The 26,560-nt window shown below is 40.3% G+C and overlaps 1 protein-coding gene across 1 annotated transcript; it reads left to right on the forward strand.

Moving 5' to 3' along the window:
* The first annotated feature begins 3,250 nt into the window (after positions 1–3,250).
* cdc42ep3 (CDC42 effector protein (Rho GTPase binding) 3) lies at positions 3,251–13,217 on the forward strand. The gene is made up of 2 exons (XM_017715796.2): positions 3,251–4,013; positions 11,398–13,217. Exon 2 carries the CDS (start codon positions 11,618–11,620, stop codon positions 12,608–12,610), a length of 993 nt encoding a protein of 330 aa, XP_017571285.1. The 5' UTR covers positions 3,251–4,013; positions 11,398–11,617; the 3' UTR covers positions 12,611–13,217.
* The last annotated feature ends 13,343 nt before the right edge of the window (positions 13,218–26,560 follow it).

A 26,560-nucleotide genomic window follows, 5' to 3' on the forward strand; every position in this document is an offset into this window, starting at 1 on the left:
ACTGCAGTACCAGCAAAAAGACTAAGAGCTTAATGTCTGCCTAATACCACAAGTGACTGACAGTTAACGACGGCCAGCGGCAGGAGTTAGTCAACACAGTGCAGTTCAATGCAGACTGCATGTTCACAAGGTCCACTTGTTCTCCACAGGCTGCCCAAACAAGCTTATTCGAAACTGGGAAAATGGAGTAATTCCTTCAATAACACCGGAAAATTTCCAAAACTCCACTCGGACCTCTGAGAGCTGAAACACGTCTTTTTTGATGTGATGAAAACATCCTACACCAGCCTTGGATGACAGAGAGATTCCTGGCTGCTCCTCATAAGTCTGAACAGTATTTCATTGTATATTTGTGGCCATTGCTTCTTCTGAAGAGCTGGACTGAATCAAAGAGGTTCATGTCATAAACGTTTCAGTAGATACAGTAAAGCTGAGCAGAATGACATGTTTAAATCAGACAGTTGATATCATTTCAAACAGCAGCCTTTTTTTCTGGGAAACACTTTTCTTGGTGTGTACTGCCAGGCCTTAAACATATTTACTCAGACATTGTGCGTATTCTTCCCAAGACCATGTGCTGTCCACATGCATGGCTCAGAGAGATCACCCCTAGCAAGTTCACCCCCTTTACCATGCCCAAAGCTTCCTTTCAGAAGGCCTGTTTAAATGTTGCCAAATGATAGTTCTTTAACGTAATTAGTGAGTGGCTCAACTTTAGCCCACCAGCAACAAGAACAACGACATGCACTCAGCCTCGCCACTTCCATCCATTACACACTGAAATGTTTTGCAGAGTGGGCTGGAAATGGATTATGAAGCATGTGAGTGTATGAGGAGTCAGTTGAAGGAAAGAGCAGCAGATTTATGTTTTTTCATGAACTGGGAGCTGACTATCATATGCTGACACAGCAGTGACTGAACATAGAGCTTTAAATGGACCTGCAAGAACACGCCGGAGGCTGCCTACACATAAACAACCTTTCACACACACACATATACACAAGCATAAAGTGGTATTCCACCAAAAGTTCAGCATAATTCAATTGTTGCGATGTGAAAAAAGCCATTCAGAGGGTTTTGATGAGAAATGGTGCGTTGAAGAACATATTACCAACTGTCTAATATGATAGAAACTAGGGAGATGTATTCAGAAATATAGAAGAGAAATATAGACATTTTACAAACCTTAATTACAAAAAAAGTTGGGACAGTATGTTAAAGGCTAATAGAAACCGAAAGCAATGATTAGTAGCTTATGTTTAAGCTGTATTCTGTTGAAAATACAAAAACATTTGATGGATTATCTCATGTTTTTTTTTTATTGGTAAGTATATGCTTTCATCAGTTTTGATGGCTGCAACATGCTCCAAAGAAGTAGGGACAGGTACATGTTTACAAGTGTTTACAGGTGTATTACTGTACCATTCCATTTAATTAATTTAGTTAATTAATTTAATTAATTCATAGGGGAAGTTATGAATGTTTTTCTTTCCCCATTCTCCATTATAAAGGTCTTTCTCGTACATTGCACTTCATATTGGGGCACAATGGGAGGCAGTCTGGCCAGCACAGCAACCTCATTCTGTGATTATGCAGCCATGATGTTATAATGCATACAGAATGTGGCTTGGCATCATATTTAAATAAGCATTAACATCCTTGAAAGAGACATCATCTAGAAGACAACATATGTATATATATCTTTCAGTGTTAATGGTGTCTTTACAGATGTGCCAATTACCCATGCCATAGGCACGATTTCCTATACTATGACAGACCCTAGCTTTTGAACTTTGCAGTGGTAGCAATCTGGACAGTCCTTTACCTTTTTGGCCTGGAGAACACAACATACATTTCCATGAACAATCTGAAAGGTTCTACTGTCCATCAGTCCATTTCAGATTAGTTCAAGCCGGCAGTGTTTCTGGAAATCATATGTTGTCATATGACATTCCATTTGTGGATGCAGCAATGAGCAGTGTTTATTGACAAAGACTTGTCATGATATTCCCGATATGGTGACATCTATCCTGGAAGCATGGGCATTTTACATGGAGATTTCTCTGGATTTCCTTAATATGTTGATTATATTATGCACCAAATAGGGTGAAGTACTAAAAATTCTTGCTGATCTCTTGTTGAGGAGCATTGTTCATAAATGGTTGGAATATTATCTGATATATTTTTTTGGCAAAGTGGCAAGTCTCGACCCATCACTGTTCATGAAGTAGTAGATCTTTGCAAGGATGCTCCTTTTATGTCCAAGCATGATCGCATCACCTGTTTAAGATGTTTTTGAACATTTCACAATGTTCATGTTTAGATGACTTCAGAAGTCTGGTTCCTATCACCACCACTGTGAACAATTCTAGGTAAGTTTCTCTAGAATAGAGCACTTCATATCAAACCACTCAGAATGACATTATTTACATATTAACCATTTAATTATGCCGAAATTCATCCGTGGAATTCCCTTTTAAACTCATGTTTCAAATGCAATCTCACACACATATGCATGTGCACACACACACAAAATCAGACATGCAGGTAGGAGCTGCTTCACTCTCATCTCTTTCCTCTCTTCCCCCATAATGTGACATCACTGCAGAACCGCAATTGTTGCCAAGGAAACCTGCACAGGGGAAAATGTGTGAAGCTATGAGAATTCAGCAGATCTGCTAAGCAGCTTTTCTACAGCAGCCAGTTCAGACCTACAGTACACACACACACACACACACACACACACACACACACACAATACACATACACACAGTAAAGTAAAGGCTGTAAAACCTGATGGCCTTCCCCCCACATGAGCTTCATGGTGTGTTATTGCACCTTGTCTTTGTGTATATTGTCTGAAAGGTAATTCATAACTGTCTTGCATCATCAGTGAAGAGAGATGTTATCTGTTGTAATGATTCCGGCATCACTGTTTTGCATCTCTCACAGATGCTTTAAATGGGTTCTGCTGTGCTATTTGTCATGTGCTCGCTGTCTCTCTCTCTCTCTCTCTCTCTCTCTCTCTCTCTCTCTCTCTCACTCTCTCTCTCTAAAGCAGTTAATCAGGATGAATCATAAGAAGGGCTATGAAAGGGAGAATGGGGGTTCCAAAAAAAAGAAAGTTGGTGTGAAGGTATATTTGGGAGGGGGGGGGCAGTGGGCGAAGGAGAGAGAGCGAGGGAGACAGAGCACATGAGAGAGACGAAGAGAGCGTGCAACACACTTAACATTGAGACCGTTGACTGACTTCTGTTAGATTTACAGTGATGTTTTAATGAAACTGTAGAGGAAAGGAGTGAAAGGAGGAGAAAGAGGTAGAAGGAGGGTAGGGAAGGGTAGACAGAAATGCTGTATTTCCTCACAGTGCTGTTCAAACAGCAAAACAGCAGTGCATTTTGGAAAGGGAAAGACGTGGAGTGTAGCAGTGCTGGCAGAGCTTCTCTATCTCCATCTCATGCTTCACACACACACTCTCACATGCAGACACACAAACACACACACACAGCTCCTCACAGTCAAAGGCATCTGGCCCAGAGACAGCAGCAACTCAGCCAGGCTGAGATCCTGCAGGAGCTGATCGAGGCAAAGGGATTTCAGAGCTGACACTCAGACAGACAGACAGGGGCAGGTGCGAAAGGAAGAGAGAGAGAGGAGGAGGAGGAGGAGGAGATTTCTGCCCCAGCAGAACGGAGTGGAGAGGAGCCGTGCACAGCTCAACAGAGGAATTCTAAAACAGCTGTCCGGCAGACGTCCCGCCCGCGAGAAACGCACCCTCGAGGGCTGAGAGACAGAAAAAGGGTTAGAGAGGGAGAGAGAAAGAGAGAGAGAGAGAGAGAGAGAGAGAGAGAGAGAGAGAGAGAGAGAGAGAGCACAAGAGAAGAGAGAAGACTGGGACTGCGACACATTACACCACCCAGAAGTTATCTACAATTTGGGACAGTAGCTTTTCAGGACACAAGCCACTGCGTGAGAAGAACAGAGGGATCAACCTGAAGAAGATACCTAAACAGGTAAAAGAAAAAATAACATTTTAGATTAATGAGGCTGATTTGTTAATATTCAGTTGGGAATGCCGTGCTGATATTCTAATATAATAATAATAATACTCTACTGTACTATTATGGTACTACTGGGTTGACATTTGAATTATATTATACTGTCTTTAGTATGTAATGACTATTTTGCAAAACTGAATTATATGATTACATGTCTGAATCACTATGAAAGTGTAGTACTGAGTAATAGTCTTCAGTAATGGTACAAGACATGAAAATATAGAAAAAAAACTTCTTAGAAAATTAATTTATTTCATGCATGCAACACACAAAAAGTGTGTTTAGATGGCTTGTGCTCCAAGTAGAAACTCTACTTGGAGACCAAGCCTACTTTGTACTGTTTTCTATGTAGAGAGTGGAGAACCAGCAGTGTCACACACGTGTAGGATGTAGGCAGCAGAAGTTGAGCATGTGCCGAGCAAACATCCTCACACCCCATGACAAGGGGCCCAAGCAGTGCGAGAAAACCTGACACTTCTTCATTGCTCTCCAGCAAGAACTTTCTCGCTCATCCAGCACATTACAACCAGCTGTTTAACGGAGTAGTTCAGTCTTAGTAGAATTGGTCCAGTCTCTTGCTAACAATGAATGAAAGTAAATAGCCACCTATTTGCATTATGTAAACAGCTGTGCTAATTTGTGGCCACTAGCTTCCATTCATTGTTTGCGATGTTAGCAGTTAGTCCTTTAAAACCAGAGAGCAGCTATTGTGTTATTCTGTGGTGGCCAGGAGAACTTGGACAGCTCTATCCCAGCTGTTTTGACGTTCCCTCCATGTTTCTCTCAGCCTTTCTGATTTGAGCCTCAGCCTGTGGCAAGCCAAAGACAACACAGGGCCGAGAACAGGAGCAGAGGTGGACGGCAGGGGTGGGAAACAAATAAAGACAGCGGGAATAACAGACGAGGCCGAAAGTAGAAGAATACTTGCTCCACCCTGCCTCTCTCTGTGAAGGCCCAGAACTCTCTAGCCCTCAGGCCTCGAGAGGAAGCGCCTAGCCTGCAGTATAATTAAGGCTCTCTTTATGTAACAAAACTGGAAAGCCCAAGTGGAGGAATGTGGAGGGAAGGCTGCCATTAGCTTATATGCTATTAGCCTTTAATCTCTTTTATTACAGAGTGCGAAAGAGGGGTCCCTTGTCTGTGGACACTGGTATGCAAATGGTTAAGCGCCTGTCTGAAGCAACACTTCAGTGACTCCAGCAACAAGCTAGTTGTTCATTTATTCTAAGACATTAGCTGTATATAGATAGCATAAGAATCTCAGTGCTGCGGTTATTCCTATACAATGCTAATGGACTTTAAATACACCATCAGCAGCAACAACAACAACTGCAGAGCCCCAAGAAGCCCCACATTTTCAGCCAAAAAAGGCCAAGGTCTAAAATAGGTCAGAGCGAGCCTCAAAGACAGCAACGTTGCAGGGGCTAAAGCAAAATCTGCCCTTGAAATGCACCTCTTCTGTGTAGAGTGAGCCCAAACTGCAGAATGTCATCATTGCACTTGTTTAGACTACAGCATGCTCATGCTCGCTCTAATAATAAGCTGACCCACATACCCTGCACGTGATTTAATTACCCCAATCTAACAACGGATGGCCACGCGATCCATCACGAGGACCCCCACTTACCCTCTCACTCACCCCCCTTCAGCCCTCACTTCTCCCTTCCCCATCTCTGTAATTAAACAGTCCCCTTTTAGCGACTGGAGCAGGTCCAGGCTTTGGCTCCCACTCAGCCGGATGGGAGAGACACCGGTGACCCACTGACATGCAGGCCTCAAGCACCACTCCGGAAGATTGAAATAGCACAGCACTAGCACTTCTGAAGAGAGTGTAGGGAGATAGAGGTGTGGACTAGAAATGGTCACATTTTGCAGTAGAAAACCCAAAGACAATCCAGGCCACCTACCAATTGTCACTGCTGTTGAACCAGTTCAAAATGCAAAGTGTACAAATAAGGATCCCAATTAGGGTGTCCCAAATTTTGCTTCCATAAACAAACAAGATTCTATACTAATGAAAAGTATTTTACCATATGGACAAGCCAACAACTTTTTGAGGAACCTTTAATTTTAAGACTGTATGCAGAATGGGGTCTGTATTCACAAAGCATTAGTGAACTAATCTAGAGTCAGTTTTTATGATAATGACTATCACAGATCTGACTTCTTTGCTCATACCAGCCCAGGTTCCCAGCTCTGGTCCTGGAGTGCACTTATCTTGCAAATTTTAGCACTGTCCCTGCTTTAATATGCTTACTTCGTTGAATTATACATGTTAGAGCAGGGGAAACACAGAAATGTGTGGGGCAGGTATACTCCAGAACTAAGACTGGGAACCTGTAGTATTGGCGAATATCTAGAAATGACATGGAACCCTGAACACATTACTACTCCGCATCCATAAGTCAATCTGAGGTTTTGCCACTTGGTGCATCAATAGCACACTGTTACTCAAATATAGCTAAGGTGTGATTTATGGCAGCATTGTTTCTTATATCTCTGGAGATTGCCAGGATTGCTGGAGGGACTGACAGACTGTGCATTTATTTCTGACAAGGTCTGACATTATTGATGTGAAACGTGAGCATGTCCTGCTTTCCATCCGGAAGTGTTGGGTTTACACAATATGACATGATGCCTTGACATTAAATCTCACCCCATTTACTGTAGAGCATCCTGCACAGCATTTGATGACATCCTTCCTGCCTGCTCTGCTCTGATTTTGCTTTTGACAAGCCTCTCCTGCTTTATTGTTGAAAGAACAGCTTGATGAAACTTGCTCATGCGGCAAATGGAAACTTGATGAGTTGCTAATTGGTGCTTTTTTGCAACATTAGTGCTGTTGGGTTTTCCTCTACTGAGTGCCCAAACTATGTCCTCCTCTATAATAAATCAGTGGATGAGCATTTTTTAATTCAGCAACTCACTAGATGCATGTTTTTGATCACCAGAGAGTGGGTGCAAATGATTTGTTTGACTTGCCACAGCAGGTAGTCTTGCAGGATGTGAGAGCCTACAGATAATCAATAATTAGGTCAGGCTAGTGCTGTCATTCGCAATGACCTTCCGTTCCGTTGCAGGACTGCAGACATGGCTTACTCTCTCTCTCTCTCTCTCTCTCTCTCTCACGCACACAGACACACACACACACACACACACACACACACACACACACACACACACACACACACACACACATACAGGGATTCATACTCACACAGTTCCAATATTAGAGGAGAATGGATGCAGATCAGAGGGGTGGGACTGGATTGGTGGTGTGAATCCAACCTGCTTCCTGCTGTGTGCACATTAGCAGCCAAGGTCAAGTCTCCAAGAGCTGCTGAAACAGAGGGGATTGAGGGAGCTGGTTGAAAGGGATGATAGAGGAGACTAACCAAGATGGAGAGGAGAGGATAGAAGGAGAAGAGTCTGACGAGAGAGAGAAATAAACAAGCAAAAAGAGATGAGGATGGCAGTGAAGCTCTGGAAGAATTGGGATGCAGAGTTTAGCTCTTTTAGCTGTACCTCCCCAAGCACTGCAGTGTTCCTTGCTTTTTTCCCATCTCTTCCTACTGTTTTTTACAATTTAAGGACACAGATGCATAAAATTGCTCCACCCACACTGTCTTACAGTCTAATACATTCATTTTAGGCTCAGACAACTGACAGACTAGCATACAGCCCTCCTAGTTCTGTTTCCTCGCACATGGACACAGTGCTTAGAGTTACTATATATAGCTCTTGGGGTGCTAGTCAAGTAAGGTTTAAGCTATTTGTGTTGAAATGCATCAGTATCTAAAAATGCCTTTAAAGCCATGCGGACCCACTGCCCTCAGGGCGGCTGCTAAAAGAGAACACACACATATTTAGACACACACACACACACACACACAGTAGGCTGCACAAAACAATGTCACTCATTCAAGCTATGTTAGTAGGAACAGACTACATCATTGTCTAGAGGCCATTCTCTCCCGTACACTGTCACAAGCTTACTGTACCCCAACCCGTGTCTGTGTTAGCTCTGATACTGTTTACCCGCTCTGTAATTTGTTAGCATTTTACTGAAGGAGAGTCATGTATTTTGAGGAAATGGAATTTCTGCAGTTTTGTAAACAGCGTCCTCAGTGGCCGCCTCTTGCAGTATTCAGGGACAACAACAGAACAGTCTTTTACTTTTGTTGTTTATTCTAGGGGCACGGTTCCTCAGTTTTTCATCTCCTTGCAATTGTATACATAAATGGTTCAAATCAAAGGTGTGTAGGAACTTGCTCATTTACTCAGTTACATTTACTTAAAAGCCCTGTATCCTGTTTTTTCCCCACATTTTTCCTACTGATGATGTTTGTGTGGACTTATAAACCAAAAAGTCAATTAATCTTTACATGAGTTTTTTCCAACTTCTATTTATCCCTTAGAATTAAAAAGGCTGTTTTTGATACTGTGCTTTTAAGACTTATTTATGTAGATAATCTCTCTTCTGACTGGCTTCCCTCTGTTGGGCTTCATTCAGAAATCAGCTCTGGTTGAAACACCCCTTATGACTTCAGTGCAAATGAGCAGGGATCAACTGCTGTAGGTTGAATGTGCGAATACAGTCATACACAAAAATCTGAACACAAGTAAAATGACCTTTTGTTGATTTTCTAAGTGAATATAAGTTAACACATACTCTACAGGAAACTTAACACACTTTTCTATTTATTTGCTTCAATAAAGTTTTAACAATATGAATATAAAAATAAAATGTGCCATGGCATTTTAAACTTTAACAATATTCACTTTATACATCAAAGTCTTGTTAATAATAGAGCAAGTAAAAGTTGGCCCATGCTTTGGGGCTGGTAACATTTTGTTGTATTTGTGCTTCTAGATGAAGGTGTTCAAATAAAAGTACTTTTACTTAAATTGAAGTTTATTCATGAGGAAAATAATCTCAAAAGAGAAAAGTAGGGGTAAACCAACATCAGTTCCTATGCTGATAGATGTTATGTGTAGTAAGAAAGTCCACTGCAAAGAACTGATTACTAGAAGAGCTGCTATGTTTTACTCCTGCTCAGATTGTTTTTCAGGCATTTTGGCCTCTTATAGTTTAAGAGCTGAGTTAGTATTATCTGGCGGAGTTAGTATTATCTGAAGTAACACTTTTCTTATTTAAATATGACTTTAGAATACTCAACCCACTTCTGGTTCAAACGATAATGTGCTATATGAGGTCAAGGTCTGATGCTCTGTGCTGCTCTGGTGCTTTGTGGCACCCTGCTGACAGACACAGTTTATCTGGTCAGTGTTATCTGCTCAAAGTGCCTGAAGGCTTGGGGTGCTTCTCAGAGTGAGGTCCTGATGGCAGTGGCTGCTGCAGGAATGTGGATGTTTTTTCAGTCGTACTTATTGGGGTGGACTTGGCCCAGCCACTGCTTTTGTGATAGTTTGCAGTCTTGTCGGTGAGGGTCAGTGCTTAGAGACCTCTCAAAAGTAAATATGTCTATAAATGGGCAAGCATTCTGCCTCTGCTTCTCTCTCTCTTGCTCTCTCTCTCCTGCCCTCCCCTCTCTTAAGCTCTCTGTACTTTCACTATCCTAACCCCTGTAACTTTCTCCTTATCACTTCAAATCCTCTCAAGCGCTGTGCTTCATCATCGTGTATTTGCCTTTAAGTATCAGTTTTGTCCAGAAAACCTTTTTTGTTGGCTGGCGGTAAAAGCACTTCAGGATGAATGTGAAAACAATAGGAGAGGTCACAGATGTTCATAAAAATAAGGAATTAAGCCTAGTAAAAGTCATAGTAGGTCTTTTCATAGCAGTGCAGTATCTGTCTCCCTTGAGTCCTTCTCAAACTGATCCCGCTAAAGCTCCATCGTCTCTCTCTGACCAATGTGGTATCCAGCTGGTCCGTATTAGCACATACTAAACAGGAGCCAGTCTGGCTTTGAGCCAGCTACATCTTGGGCCCCTCAACTTTCACTTCATCTTGGTGTTTTGTTCTGATCTTGGACTGGCTGCTACAACCTTTCTCGTAATTGTAAAGGTCTGGGGCAGCAGGTCCAAAATCGGTATGCTAGCGACTTTTCTATTTAGGACCATCATCTGCTGTCCATCCAGCCAGTCTCCCTCTCTCCAGATGCTCTGTGTGCAGATACGGCTGTAGGTCCATGTAGGGTAAAGTGATACCTTTATTGGGAGGTTGCGTGACAGGAGTTGTACATCACCGGTGACAGATCAGCGATGCTGACTGAGAAGAACGGTCTATAAATCTTTCAAGACTGGGCAAGGGTATATTCGGTGAAGCCCAAATGGAATGCAATGTGAAACGTCAGCAATGATTGTTCCACATGCTGTGTCTAAGCACACAAGCACACAACAAAGAATTTTAACCAGGATTTTCAAGTCACAAACATAACAAGGATATCACTGAAAACAGAAGCATGCGTTTATCACTGACAGTCATCAAACGTTAGATGTTTGTGGTCCTTGCATGACTCTGGGGAGCATATCAGACTGGTGTGATTTCATCTCTGGACTTCAGCCTTGGTTGCTGTAGTGTGAGCCATCCAATGATCATGTGCACCAGAAGAGTACAGTTATTGCTGCAAACAAGACCTGAAACTGGAAATATTTCACTGCATTTTTTTCTCCTCAGAAGTGAATAGGCTTTTTCTAAATTTTAAATGATATGTATTTTCTCTAATAGGTAAACCATACCCGGGGACTGGAGACACTTTGTTTCTTTGAGGCACAAATCAACCAGAGCACAAAAACGAACCACAAATGGAAGTGGAGGTGGTCTGTGTTTAGTCCATTTGTGGGTCATTTCAGACTGAGTTTTTTTGACAAACTTGAGTCAGTGATCTGAGACAACCTAAAACACTGAAATGGCCCAGTCTCATTTTGCTTGCAAGCACTCATCTCCACCTCTAACGATTCTAGGATAGTCAAATCATGCCCTAAATCTGTGCCACCATATAGTCTTTTTTGTTTTGCCACGAAAATGAATGAACATACAGGTGCCACTGGCAGCTGTGTTTCACTTTATTTTAATTAAGAGGTGCACAATTGTTCATGTGATAACCACACACATATTCTAAATCGCTTATCCCTCTGGATACTGGGGAAAAGTAAAAGTAGTGTAGCTTTAAAACTTGTTTAAGGTACCTTAAAGAAAAAAGTTCTTCCTTTGAGGGTACATTTACATTATTTGTACCCTGATGAACAAAAATATACATGTGCAGTACCTTTTGTTGACAGTGTACAAATATGTTGATTCACAGAAAGAAAAAAGCAGCCATAATCAAGTTGGAATATCTGGATTTTATGACAAAATGCCTTCTTTCTCTCTTTAGGTAAATAACTGCCATTAGGACCAGAACATCCTGACAAGCCCAGTGAGGATTGATGCCAATTTCTCTGCAGACCTAAAACCAACCGGTCTTTGAGAATGTAAATCCTGACATTTCCTGAGAGGAACTCAGATCAGCATTCATTGTGCAGCACCGGGTCTTAGGGTTCCGAAACATTTCTCTTCCTCATCTCGTGTCACAGATTTGCTGTTGTGAGACAGAGATGCCGGCAAAAACACCAATCTACCTGAAATCCAACAACACCAAGAAAGGGAAGAAATGTCGCCTAAGAGACATTCTGTCCCCAGACATGATCAGCCCTCCGCTGGGAGACTTTCGCCACACCATCCACATCGGCAAAGGGGGTGAGTGTGACGCTTTTGGTGACATGTCCTTCCTGCAGGGCAAGTTTGAGCTTCTTCCTGGGAAGGGCGGCATGATCCGACCTCAATATGGCACCCACGGTGAGTTCATGCGAGCTAACAGCGCATCCGATGCCTCCTTTATAGAGACTCCTTCACCAATCCTGAAGAACGCCATCTCCCTCCCAACCATCGGGGGCAGCCAAGCTCTGACCCTACCGCTTATCTCCACCACCATCTTTCCCATGACCCGAGACCCTCTGGATGACCTGGGTGGACCTCCCACACCTCCTGCCAGCTCAGAGGGAACAGATGACCTGGACATCCTTCAAATGGAGACCCTTCTTCAGTCCATTACCATCTTCAGACGTGACCCCAGCCCCGTTCCTGAGGAAATCAGTGAAAAAACCACATTCTCTATCAATCTTGTGGAGAAGCCACCAACAAATAAGACACCCAATCGCAACAATATGCACAACATTAAGAATGAGAACACTGAGAAGCCATTAACATCATTCTTCATTAATGGCAACAGCAATGAAAACGGCAACATTAATGGAACTGGCAGCTGCAAAAGCAGCAGCAGCTGCAGCAGTGGCTACAATCACAGCAACAGTGACACAATCTTTCAGTATGAAAAAGAGCTGGCCATCATCAGCGGAGATTGGGCAGATAGAGATAGTGGCGTAGAAGAGGGACGCATTTGTGACTTTGACTTTGAGCTCTCGAAAAGCAAGAGCCTCTCTCAGGAGTCTGTTACCCAGGTCAATGGGTCACTGCTCTCCCTTGAACTGGACTTGGGCCCCTCCATCCTGGATGAAGTACTCAATATCATGACTAAGCCCGAGCCTTGAGCAGTGCTACTGAAAGAAGTATGAAGAGGAAATGAAAGACTTGCCAGTCAAATCAACACGTATGGTGTGCCATATAGGTGTTCAGTGTTGGAAATGAACTGTAGAGGCAGACCCTTCCATATTTCTCTAAGTATGTTTTATCCTCAGCTTCGTCCTTCTTGGCTTATCCATTGTTTGTTTCTCTTGTAGTGCAGGGCATGGGAGATGCATGCTTTATCGAATTAAGGCAAACTACACACCTGCCATTGTGCCTTTTCTGTGGCTGTTAGATCAAATCAAGAGTTTGATGTGCTTAAATGCCAGTTCCATCATAGGTGTAAATAAAGGAGGTACATTTTAGTGTATGCTGTTGTTCACTAATGCACAATGTATTACGATAATCAAAATAATAATATTTCTCTATGAGACATATGTACAGCTGTGTGAAATATTTCCAAGCTTAGTCTGCATCACAAAACTCAATGTACAGATATATTTATACTGACTATTCATTAACCATGCTAAGCAAGCATCAAAGCATATACCTATGTTTTTACTGTGTGGAGCTAAATATGAAATAAATGATTAAATGAATAAATATTTCTTTTTGATACTTCCCATGCTGTAACTGTTGGGAATTGTGCTTTCTTCTTTCTAAATTCATAGGAGTGAAATCCACAATAATATTTTCCATTTAGTCTAAGAAATCTTGGAAGAAGGAATCCATGGCTAACGGAGAATCAGGCAGTCAGAGATCAAAAATAGAGCAACCTTCTTTGTCTCTATCAGCTCTGGCATTTTTCTAATCCCCCTGACCGCCCTGCAGTGGGCTCAGAGGAGGCTGAACACTGCATCATCTCTACAGCGATATGCCTGCGCCATTTGTTGCATGTTGCAGGGACAGAGAGAGAAGAGGCATTCTCTGCATTCCAGTGAGGCAATGCAAGTGCATAGGACAGGTCATAAATAAACTGCGTGGTCTCCTGCAAAGGACCGTACTCTATGGTTGGGGTTAGAATCATAAAAGCTAACTGCCCAAGGGCAAATATGTTTCAGTACAAAGAGTGAGATCTCTAGTCATTACATGCTAAAAGAGTGATAATAAAGGGGTGTCAATCCAACAATGTTAAAGCATGAGTCGTAAAACCAGACAAATGTAATCAACCTTGTTTGGCATCTGTTTAACATTCCTGTCCCTCATATTCTTTCAGAGCATTCATCATTATTACCTGATCAGTATACTTGTTTAATAGTACTAGAAATCTGTCAACTACTTAAAGCTTACAGTCATATTCCCAATTGTTTGCCCCTAAAAGTCATTAAATGTTAACCAATAAACAACCATGTTTTTTTTTGGTCTGTGAGTATGCCTAAGCACAAATCTGAAGAACCATTTGGTTAAAAAGTGATTTTTTTTAATCATTTATCATATTAAATCTAGTCTTTTGGTGACATAGGACTACAATTCTATTTGTCTGAGGCATGGACAGATGCTAATTTAAGCTAATACAAAATTTCATCACTGTGTAGACCTGGGCTGCCCAAAGGGCAAAGTTGGCCGTAATCCCTCCGACCACCCATTGTGAAAACAAATGTTTTTTTCTTTATAATCTTTAATTATATTTGTATTTTTTTAATTATTTGTGTAACAAAATAGCTAAGTTATAAAATACATAGGTACAGGCTTAATTTGAACTCTACCTACTTTCTTTATTTGTATAGTGTTTTGCCTTTTTGGCCCCCGTCCCACCATAAGAATTGCACATTGGCCCCCTAGGCAAGAAATTTGGGCACCCCTGCTTGAAACCAATCAGAACGCATCCTTTTGCATTTTTCCTTTACTCATGCTCAAATTAAGTGATGTATATGAAAAGTTTGTTTAGTTTCCTAACATTTATTTTATTGTTCATTCCGTGTGACAAAAGTCTAAAGGCAGTGCCCAAACCCCAGTGTTTTGCACATTAATGTTACTGGCTGATTGTGGTCCGGTTCAAAGCCTCTGGCCAATCAATACAGAAGTATGGCGTCTGCTCAGTTGTTCTCTTCATGCTACATTCCATCTGCTTGTTTCTGGTGTTTGAGAGCTCATGTCATGTGTAAATCATTACTTGGGTATTTTCTGCATTGTTTGGCAGAGATGCGGTTACATTTCTTTTATTTAAAGAAACCTCAGTGTATCCATAAACACAGTGGGTCATCCAAAGCATTTTGTGCTGAAGCTGTGTGTGCCTGACCAAAGCAGATGTGAGGGCTCTATATTTACCAACAGAAATGTGCATATTTTGCCATTCACGTGAAAAAAGAGCTTGACTCGGTGCAGCTACAAATCAACCCACTGACCCTGGCTCAGATCCTGTACTGGAAACCTTACAGCTGCGCTAATGACCGTGTTAGTGCCCTCAATGATGCATCACTAGGGTAATGACAGTGTTAGTCTGTCCTGAGGCATACTCTACAGCATATGCTTTTGACTGATATTGCAGGTTTTACTGAGGACTCATACTTCAGGCTCAAATGTGTATAAACAAACAGTTTTAGAGTTGTTTATATACATTTATTTACCTTTTTAAATTATTTTTCTTCCTAAGATCCACATATGTCCTGCTTATGTATCATGCTGTTTTTGTTATTGTGTTTTTAAGACTAATGACTTTGATTTATGACCTCATTTTGATCGGCAGAACTGTGTGATGTATGATGCCTCATTGAAACAAGCAGTCCAGCTGAAACGTCAGTGTGAACATGACTTCAGTATGAAAAAGCTAAATTGCTGCATGTGTATGAATGGTTTGGTTTTCATCATATCATAAAAAGCAATTAAATAATTTGGCATCTCAATTTCCATATAGGAGCTGTTTGAATAGGAGAGTAAGCATCACATTTTGAAATGTTAGCAGCATTTATACATATACTACCTCCAACTAGTGAAGAAAAGTTTCCATAAAATGGGATTTTGCCACAAATCATTGGTTTAATGTAGTTTTGACATACAAATCTCATTCTGTGCCTACCGTAAGAGTCTTTAGGACATCCACATTTAGCACTTTTGCAAGTCTGTATAATACATTCAGAGAGATAGAATGGGAGAGAACTCTTTGGACTGTTGTATAATTCCTGAAATGACAAGGCTACAGAAAGCTCCTCTCCAATTTTTCCAAGAACTTTAGGAATCTACTTCTAACCCATTTCCAAAGCACTCTGCTCCTACACCAATGATCTAAACATCATCTCCGAATCTCCCAGTAAAAAGCAGAGAATGCCAGTAACAACCAAGCTTCTTTATACAGCTGTATGGATGAAAATAGCCCTGGCTTTATGAGACAGAAAACAGGGCTCTGTAACTTGGAGGACTCTGATGTTCCCTTTCCAAAGTCAGGAAAACCATGCGTATAATGTGTAATGAACAAAAGCACAAAGACATGATGTAGTTTAGCAGTTTAGCTAATTTAGCACTGGGCCTGTTGTTTTGCCATGTTGCCATGTTGCCATGTTTAGTTGCTCTGAAAATGTGCATAAATTCAATTTACCTGCAGGGTTTGGAGAAAGTCATTACCTGACTTTTTGCAGCGCCTTTCTTCGTTTACTTCCTGTGGGATTGTGAGAACTGAAAAATAAAGGATTGAAGTGGAAAGGTGGTTTTGGTACATCTTACCGCTGTGTGACAAAACGAGGAAGAAGTGTTGAAGTCGAGGCATTCTTTTTCCATGTTCATGACTTATCTGTTATTACAGCCCACACGGAGCACAGGAGACAAGCAGTCAGACGGTATGGAGCACCTAGACAGGAGAAGAAGGTTTATTTTTTCTCTGTTTCATGAAAACCTCCTGGAGATTAATCCAAGCAAACACCAATGAGCAGGATGAAAAATCCTCTGAAACATATTTTTCTTCAAGGCTAGTGTTTTTGTCTAGAGTAGGTGCTGTGTTTCATAAAGACGGGATTAGTCATGCAGAACAGATCACATCGGTGAGCGGAAAATAACACATCCCCCATATAATGATACGGGTGGGATACAATTCAGGATTTCAACAGCTTTGTTTTTTTTGGAATTCAAATTCAAAGACGAACATGCAAAATCCATAGAAAAAGGTAATTATATGGCAAATAAGTAGATAACAAAACAGAGGGACGTTGCACTAGTTTTAAGAACATGCAACACAGTATCAATCAAAGAAGAACCTTTCAGGCACCACTTTAACACTGTATAACCTTCAGAATGGTTCAACACTACATGCAGCAACAGAGCAGTCCCCTCTCGTTTCCTGGAATAAGGTGAAACTGTCAGGTTTCTGATGAATATGCTTTGGCCCGTGGTCCAGGGGTGCCAAAGAAAGCACAACTCAAACTGGAGGGAATTTTCCACCAGTCCCAAAGTAAGACCTAGAATAATGTGAACAGTGTCTTTCTGACGCCAAGGTATAACACACCGAGCTCTTTGAGACGGCACCTAACGACAGGTTTAGTAAGACATATCCTAGTTTCCTGCTCCACTGTGGAGGACTGAGGGTGCAAACGGGCAGATACAGCCCTTTTTTGCATCCTCCTCCATACATTGTTCTACTGAGTTGACCACTGAGCAAAACCCACTCACCCAAAGGGGAGGACAAGGGGAAGTGTGTGAGACAAGGCTCTGCTTGAAAGAATGAATGTAATTTCCCATATAGAGCATTATAATGAGATACATTTCTGGAAGTGGAATGGTGTTGGTTGACATGTGGATAAAGTTCTTTTGGCAGCAGAAGTGCTTTTACTAAGTGTTGCTTCAATGGGCCAATTCAGCAAGCCAACCACGGCCCCATTCCCCCTTGTGTAACGTGTTCTAGACATTAAGGCTTTAGCATCTCAGCTTTTTGCCATCTAAAAAGCAAGAAAATGAATTAATGGAATCTCAGAAAGCTAAAAGAGCTGTTTTCAACTTTTCAGCCTTACCACAAAATGGTGTGCCAGCATTGTTTGCAGCTTTTTTACAACAAACCTTAAAAATCTCAGTGGAGTTTGGGTTTATTGTTTTGTTCAGAAAGTATTAGAATGAGGGGGCAGGAAAATGAAAGTATGAGACAAAAAACAGAGATTTTGCTGCAGAATTAATGAGGGTCAGAGTTACTAAGCAGTTATAGAATAGTTGTGAGACCGATCACTGTATATAAACCACTGTGCGGCCATGTTGACTGCTGTTTATTAGCCGTTTCCATGGAGCCTGTATCTCTGGCACGTGGCAGCAGTAGAGAAGACGGAGCAAAGGGCACAGCCTTCGAACAGTGTCATATCACAGCCAGCGTGATACAAAACAGATGAGACATACTGTTTTCAACCATCTGGAGAGGTACTTCACTGCTAACCCCCCATGGAGTGACCAGCATTCTGGACTCTTTGCTTTTTGTATTGGCTTTCAAATCACACACGGGACTTCATTCTATTTCAGAACATCGAAGCACAGTCAAAATAGAGACCAAAACACAGGAATCTGAACTTTTACGTTTTGCATTTATTGGTACCATTTATTTATTTTTTTTATGAAATGGATAAGCCTAGCATAAAAAAAAAAGATACCCACGTATTGTCCACAGAATGGAAAGGACAGCAATAGATCCCAACCCAAAAAGTCAGTGTAATACTGATATCTTGTATTCTATTCACAGCACTGATATATGAAGTAAAATCATTAGGCTTCATACGTTTACTTCCAGGCCATGTAAAATATACGTAAATCTCAAATGGTATTGCCATGAACAGTCAAAGAAATCATTTCAATACTAAATTGAAACCCACAGTGCAAGAAAGCTTTGTAACGTTGTGATATCTCAATGCAAAACAGAAAATCTACACTGTGGAAATATGACACTTTATCATGTAGAATGGACATTTGATTAATTATGCCATCTATGGCAATTGCACTGCTAGAACAGCAAATTATCAGCACTAATCGGAAGCTTACTCTAGCATTCCTCCTGCATAAAGCTCCCTCTCAGCTGTACTGTCCATGGTAAGCTGTGCTATGTTTTTATTTATTCTTTTTTCAATACTTTTTTTTTTGTTCAAAATTTCATGACAATATGAAATTGTAAACCCAGTACAGTGAATTGAATGGAACTGTGGGCTAAGTGTATCGTTACATCCCAATGAATAACTAAGTAAAACATAGATGAACCAAAACATTATGACTACCTTCCTAAAATGCTGTTGGTCCTCCACATGCCACTAAAGCAGCTCTGACCCACTGACTCATGGACCCTATAAGATCTGTGAAGGTGCCCTGTGATATCTGGCTCCAAGACGTGGCTCCAAGCAAGGTGGAACCACTGCAGATTGGACTTCTTGTTCCTGCACATTCCACAGATGCTCAATCAACATTGGAGGCCAGAATTCTTTATAATGTTGCTGAAACATTTCTCTAACATTGTGAGCACTGTGGCAGGGCACATTATTCTGCTAAAAGAGGCCACTACACACCCCTTTTTCCTTTGTCTGAAAGGATGTTTGGGTAGTTGACATGCATAAAGAATCTGACGTCCACATGAATGCCTGGGCCTGGGTTTTTCCAGTAGACCACTGCCCAGAGCATCAAGCTCCCTCCAACTAATGTTCTTTCCACGGTGCATCCTGGTACTTCCCCAAGTAAACAGTGCATACATACCTGGCTGTCTAATAAATGTCGGATAAAAAAGAAAAGATGTCATGTTCAGATGGTCATGTGCTCATTGTAGGTGCTCTTGACAGTGGATAGGGGGTAACATTATTTGTTCCTCCTCAGATCATTAATGGCAGGTATAAGGGGGACCCCACAAGCCCAATCATCTGGCCATGATGATTTGGCCCTTATCAAAATCACTCACTTGCCCATTTCTCCCACATCCAACACTATGAGGGGCAGGGGGTAAGTGTATATAGCAAAATCATGTGTACAGCCTTTATTTCATATTTGGGTTGAGTTTACATTATTTTGGATCTGAATTATAGAAATGTGTCTCAAACACTACATAAAAGTAAGCAAAACGTTTTATACAGTAACATATTTATACAATAAGACTATATTATGACACTGCACTTATGCTAGGTTTGTGTTGTTAAATTCAGCATATAGTTTCCACTGTAATTACTAAAGAACAGATATCTCTCTGATGATTAGGCTGATGTTCCAATACTGCGATTTAAGGGGCTTAATGCTTTTAGGAAATGCATGGAGGGGCTTAATGTTTTTAGGAAAACTGCTGACAACATAGGATATGCTAAAATACAAAGTTTTCTGTACAGCACTTAAGTGAGCACTGAGATTAGTACTTATTGAAATGTATTGCACTGCTTTGTTTTATTCTGTTCCTTTTCTCTAGGTATCAACATGGGCTTTTGCTTCTGGCAATATCTGAGCTCAGGACTAGCTTCCTCTCTAAATTATATGTAACTAGCAAAGATCCTTTCTCTGAGTAGACAACAAAGCACTTTTTGTAAGTCACTCTGGATAAGAGTGTCTTCTAAATGTTGTAAATGTAAATAAATGTGTTGTTAATAGTAATAATTAACATAAACAAGTATTCCACCAAGAAATGTAATTCCTTTGGAGTATAGTATTATTGTAAAGTCTTTTTATGAACTTTTTAACTTTTTGTCATATAATAAATGAATTTATCATATATATATATATATATATATATATATATATATATATATATATATATATATATATATATATATATACATACATACATACATACCTCTGTGATGACAATGCTAATTTCCATTAATGCCTCAATGGGATTTCCAGTCTTTTTAGCACCAAGCCAATGTGCTGCTTGTCCTACGCCAGGATCCCTGCTCCCTACACAGAATACTGGCTTCAGCCACATTCATACTCAACAAACTATTTGGCTGTAGAAGAAAACTTACATAGCATGCTATTTAGGGAGTATATAGCTGTTTGAGATTCAGCCCTGGGTTTAATGCTATTTGATGCTTTTTAATGCAGATCTGATGGACATGGACATTTGAAGCATGTAGGAAATTCAAGTGACATTCTTTAATTGTTTATATTGCCATTTTACAGTGAATCATATAGTAAGTACTTCAGTTTAAACCTCTGATATGTATGATGGAGCATGTTTAAGATGAGTTAATAAGTCATCAGCCCCTCAGTTGGTCCAGGCATGGAGCATTAAAGTGAAAGATTCATCCATTAACAGCATTATGATTTTTCATGATGAGGCACAGTAATACAAAGTTCAGTTGTGAGATGTTTTACAACTGTTTCAAACATGGCTTAGCCAATCACATTTTAGGAATGAAATTACCTATTTTACAATAGGAATTTGGACACACTGAATGTCTGAAGTACGAATGGTATTGTACATGTTATAGAATATATAATGTACAGTTTACAAGTCAGTCTTACCGCCAAGCACCAAATACAGCACACACTCTTGAGTATCCTCACTTCACATGCTATCACACGTCATCACTGTGTCACTGTGATATACTACACATACACTCAATCGGCTGCCATAATGCACTGCTTTTCCAAAGCCAGAAGGGTCATAACATAACTATGTAAAATGTAAGACTTGACATAGATATTGTATCAACTTGACATCAAAGCTGACACGTAATGTCTTAATGACACTTGATATTGATTGAAATCAGCCTTTATGCATGTTTACACGTCTATGTAAGTTTTCTTGAGGGACCTATGTAGATGTTGTTGCTTTATGAACAGTTTTCTTATGCGTTATGTAATGGGAATCAGCAAAAAGAGTGAGGTGACAAAACTATGCTTTATGATTAAATTTGAGGGAATTGTTTTTGCATTATTTTCCCTTTTACCTCCAAAGACCAGCTAGCTAGTATAAGTAGAAAGAAATATATATATGAGCACATTTTGTTAAATAAGAAGAACTGAGTGGTCTGTATTTGAAGCTGATTTTGTATATAAAAGATAAATTATGAATATCAGAGCACATGGGTAAACCGTATTAGTGTGCCACAGACCAGCAGTGAGAACCATGTGCATGTGCAGAAAAGGGTCTAAAGCAGCTTACAAAGGGAGTATTGATGATAATGCAAATAAGGAAGATTTGTGCAAAGCTTCTTTGCCATGTCTGCTGCCACTGCACTCCACATCTGAACTACTTAATGCTCAACCAATTTTTTCAAAAGCCAAAAAATATTCAAGATAAGGAACTGAAGCCATTCGTTAAACACCAAGAGTTAACTGCCTTTCACTTTTTCATTATACTACATACTTTGAAACTTTCATGCAGCAAAAATAGAAGAATTTCCAGTGAGAGTTAGCGGAGGGATAGAGGAGAGCACATAAAGCAGGTATGGGCCAAATTCAGTGTGTGTGTGTAACATTTAGTTATATAGGGCCAGATTCCCTAAACCAGATTATGCCTAAGCCTAGACTAAATACAATTCCCAATGGTGATTCACAATTGGTACTGCAGTTTAGTCCAAGACTAGGCTTAATGCATATCCAGGCTGCACTTATTTACCTATATAGAGGTCTCAAAGTGTACAGTGGATCCTCTGCAACTAAACATAATAATTACAAAGCCCAAGTCTGCCTATTGGTCAGCTATTTTGAACAATGATCGCAATACATTATCTCCTTTCATTACTCTTTTTTCTACATAAGTATAGGTATAAAGTACAAAGTGGGTAAGCAGCCCTCTTTCTCCACACTTCATTCAGCATGACACTAACCAACATAGCCGCTTATCAGCTAAGATAATCGAATTGGCAGTTAGTGTTCTCCTCCAAGTATGTTGATGATGATTTGCTAATGGCAGTTCGAAATGATGTGCTGGCACTTCAAGTGTCTTGGAAGAAGGATGTGCTTGCCTTCACTCCCTCAGTGTGGCAGGACTGTGTGATGGGGGAGACATAGATAGTGGATGTGAAATGGCAATGACTAGACTCGATAAGAACTCTTTGTTTATGGCTGTTTCTGGACAAAGAACTATATTTAGTCCCCTCATCATTCTGTAAAGTTAGTGAATGTAGTTTGTGCCATCTGTAATTAGACATATTTAAGTATACAAAGAAAAAAAACATTTACCTTTCCTGTTAAAGTGATTATAGACCTCAAACAAAAAAGTGACACAAGACAGACAGAACATAGTGGACCCAACCCAGGTTACCCAGAGAGTGAGTACTTTTTTTACTCTCTTCCTATTCATCACACATCATTTGTAGGCCATTATCACAATACTGAATACTAAGCACCAGTTTTCTTTTTTGTGCACCACATCACTGACTTTGGCCGTCTATATGTGTATTCAGTCTTAGAAGTTCAGTCTTAGAAGTTGGTTGTATTTTCTGCTTGTCATAATCCAAATAATCCCAAACACACTGAATGATGTTAAGGTTGAGACACAGGGGGGCAGTCCCCTGTCCTGGATGATTGCACCTTCTTTATTTGATTGGCAAATGTTTTGGTTTTTTGTCTATTTCTCTTCTCAGTAACAATTTATTGATAGCTCCATATCCTTTCAGACCCATGTTATCTTCTCACAGTGGACAGATGGACAGAAATACTTCTACTTGATCTGAAACAAGAGCAGAGCTTACTTTTCTCCTCTCCCTCAAAGATGAAAGTTTTAAGTACTGTTTATCTGATGGTGACTGATTTGGTGGTATTCCCAGTCTTGCATGGTTGTTCCATTGTTTATTTCATGGTTGTTGATAATGTTCCAACATCTCTATGTCTTTTACTGATTTTTTTAAACTCCAGTTTTGGAAACTGCTTTTTTCCCTCTCATTTTCCTTTGACTTTTACTTTCCTTATGCAAGTGGATTATCTTATATCTAATCTCCTCAGAAATATCTACAGAAAAACAAATGCAGAAGCATTTTTTTCTGTGCTTAAAACGCATGGAGAGTACCCAGGGGTCCAGGTCAGCTCTACATTCCAGCCGTAATGGCTAAACCTTTCTAACTTTTTACCTTTTAAGGCAAGACCTCTTTCTCTCTCTCTGTTTCTCTATCTTTCTCTTTCTCTCTGCCCCCTGCTCTGTGGGGGTCCTCTGCCACTGTGACAGTATGAGAGCTTTTATAAGCTGTCACTGCGCTGTCACATGGTCACATCTGTAAGAAATTTCCAGCAGGTTCCTCTGACCCTCACTTTCCCTCCGTGAGGAGCAGCAGCTGGCAGCCTTTCCCTTTATGCTTTGTTTAGAGTGAGCTTTCACACGTTTATTCATTCCCTTACAGCAGCTAAAGGCTCAAGGTATTCCAAACTTCATCTGTTTATTGCATGGCCCTGTGCCGGCCGGTCAATGTTTGTTTCTTTCGGCTCCATTCATAAAAGAGAGACACATACACAGAGAGACTCCCCCACATCTCCAGGGGCTAGTCTTTACTTGTGGACCTGCAGGGGCTTTGGTTACTTTACAATACCTTGGACTATCATAAACTGACAAGCTTAAAACATTGGTCAGTCTTCCTTCTCTTGGTGCCAATGAGCTGGTTTCATTTTCTTTAATGTCTGAACAAAAAATGAAGTAACTCAAAATTACTTTATAACTTTATAACTATCTTTAATAAACCATTAACTGAGCATCAATAGCTGTACAACATCAGTTCGTGTATATAAATTAATACACTGATTTTCTCAAATGTACAAGTTTCTAATAGTGACAAACACATAGTGTGTGCATATATGATGACTGAATATGTTAATGCTAAATAATCACATAACACGTGTGAGGTTACAACTCCTGTTGACATAACGCTGCTGTCGGGCACAAAAACTCGTATCTCCGTTTTTGCCGTTTTTTACTTTTTCACATAATTTGAAAATACCTGTTGCTTTTTACATCATGTGTAAATTTCATGATCAGTGGACTAAAATAAATGGCCCAAGATTTCTTAGACAAAAGTGTGTTTCCATGGTCTTACACTAAAAGCAAATTATGTTTTTCCTTCTCCTGGATTTTAGAGATATGAAGTTATATGTATTTTTAAGTTTTAGGCATTTTCGCAGTAGCTGAAGTGGAAACTTTACACTTTTTAAATAGTTTCCTTGTATAGCGCTGTTATGCTCCACATTGCACCTTCCACATGAAGGGATCCAATGCACGCCTGTTCCTCAAATCATACTGTCACACAAAAGTATGTGTGAGAAGTGCCTGTCATGGAATAAAACCATGTGGTCTTGTAACTTACACACTCATTTGGCAGCGTCTCTGCACCTCTTCACTTTTCACAATGTAGAATATATACACCAACCAGCCACCTCCATGTATCTACACTCTTTATTCATTTTATTAGCTCTACATACCATATAGGTCACCTACCTCCATTGTGTGTCTTCTCAGGTCTATTGAAATAATCCTGGGGAATCTGTAGGTTGGACGTCCACTGCACTGGAAACCTCACTCATTTTGTTGATTCCCATTGCATAAAATGTAAGAAAACTATTCATAAAGCAACAACACCTAAATACGTCCCTCAAGAAAACTTACATAGATTTATAAAAGGCTGATTTCAATCAATATCAAATGTCATTAAGACATTACATGTCAGCTTTGAGGTCAAGTTGATATAATATCTACGTGAAGTCTTACATTTGACACAGTGTTGACGTGTGATGGCATACGGAGTGAGAGGATACTCAAGAGTATGTCCTGTATTTGGCACTTTGTGGTAAGACTGACTTGTAAACTGTATATTATATGTTCTATAACATATGTTATAGCTTAGTAGTGGCTGACATTGATAGTCACAATGTAATGGTAATTATGTAGACTGATCAATTAAAACCGCGGCCATACCCATCACTGAGGTCACCAAAGTCCAGACTTCTGTATTTTTTTCGAAGTGTGTAAATAATTGTCTAAAAATAACCACTTTGGTGCTGCAAAGATATCATACAACACCAAGATAACAGTCTTTCCTGACTGTAGTCCATCTAGCCCCCTTTCACCCTGTTCTTCAATGGTCAAGACCCTCACAGGACCACCACAGACCAGGTAATATTTGGGTACCTTCTGAGCAATATAGTGGCACTGACGTGGTGGTGTGTTAATGTGTGTTGCGCTGGTATGAGTGGATTAGACACAGCAGTGCTGCTGGAGTTTTTAAATACTCTCTCCACTCACTGTGCACTCTATTACACACACTTACCTTGTTGGTCCACCTTGAAAAATCAGAGCCAGTAGCTCATCTGATGTTGTACAGTTTGTGTCAGTCGTCCTCTAGTTCTACATCAGTGGTCAGTTGTCAGTTCATGGTCACAGGACGCTGCTGACTGGATATTTTTGGTTGGTGGACTATTTTCAGTTCAGCAGTAGCACTGAGGTGTTAAAAAATTCCTGCAGCACTGCTGTGTCTGTTCCACTGATCCACCATAGAGCTGATAAAATGCACAATGAATGTACATACAAGGAGGTGTCATGAATGAAGTGACCAGTCACTGAATTTTTTTCATGTAATTTCCCCACCATGTGTAACACGCAATATGACCAAGTAGTTCAGGATGGCTGCAGCTGAGCGGTTCAAACCTGTGACCCCCTTATTAATGGGGCAAGGGTAAAGACCATTGTGCCAATTTGTCTGAAAATGTTAGTCCCACTGTGAAAAAAGAATGCATTGTTTTAACTTTTTAAAAATAACATGACTTAAAAATGTAAGCTCACTTAATATCAGATAATAAGTTTGCCTTACAGAATGTAAGACACAGAGTGTCTTCAATTTGATTCAATTCAATTCAATTAACTCATAATTTCAGGTCAGGCACAAATAACAAAGTAAAATAGCAAAATGTGGATATTTAAGTTTTTCCCAACTACATAATTTATGCGTTTCAAGTACTAACACAGATACACACACAACTAAAATTAACATTTTGAACCAACATTTTTCAAACTTCTTGTTCTGGTAAGAAAAGAGTGCTACATAGGTCAACAAATTTAAAGAGGATTTGTATGTAGCATAAGCAAATTAATGAAGCCAGTCATTATCACTTGCTTGTCATTAGCT

This window comes from Pygocentrus nattereri, chromosome 5 (genome assembly GCF_015220715.1).
Source record: "Pygocentrus nattereri isolate fPygNat1 chromosome 5, fPygNat1.pri, whole genome shotgun sequence".
Classification (NCBI taxonomy): Eukaryota; Metazoa; Chordata; class Actinopteri; order Characiformes; family Serrasalmidae; genus Pygocentrus; species Pygocentrus nattereri.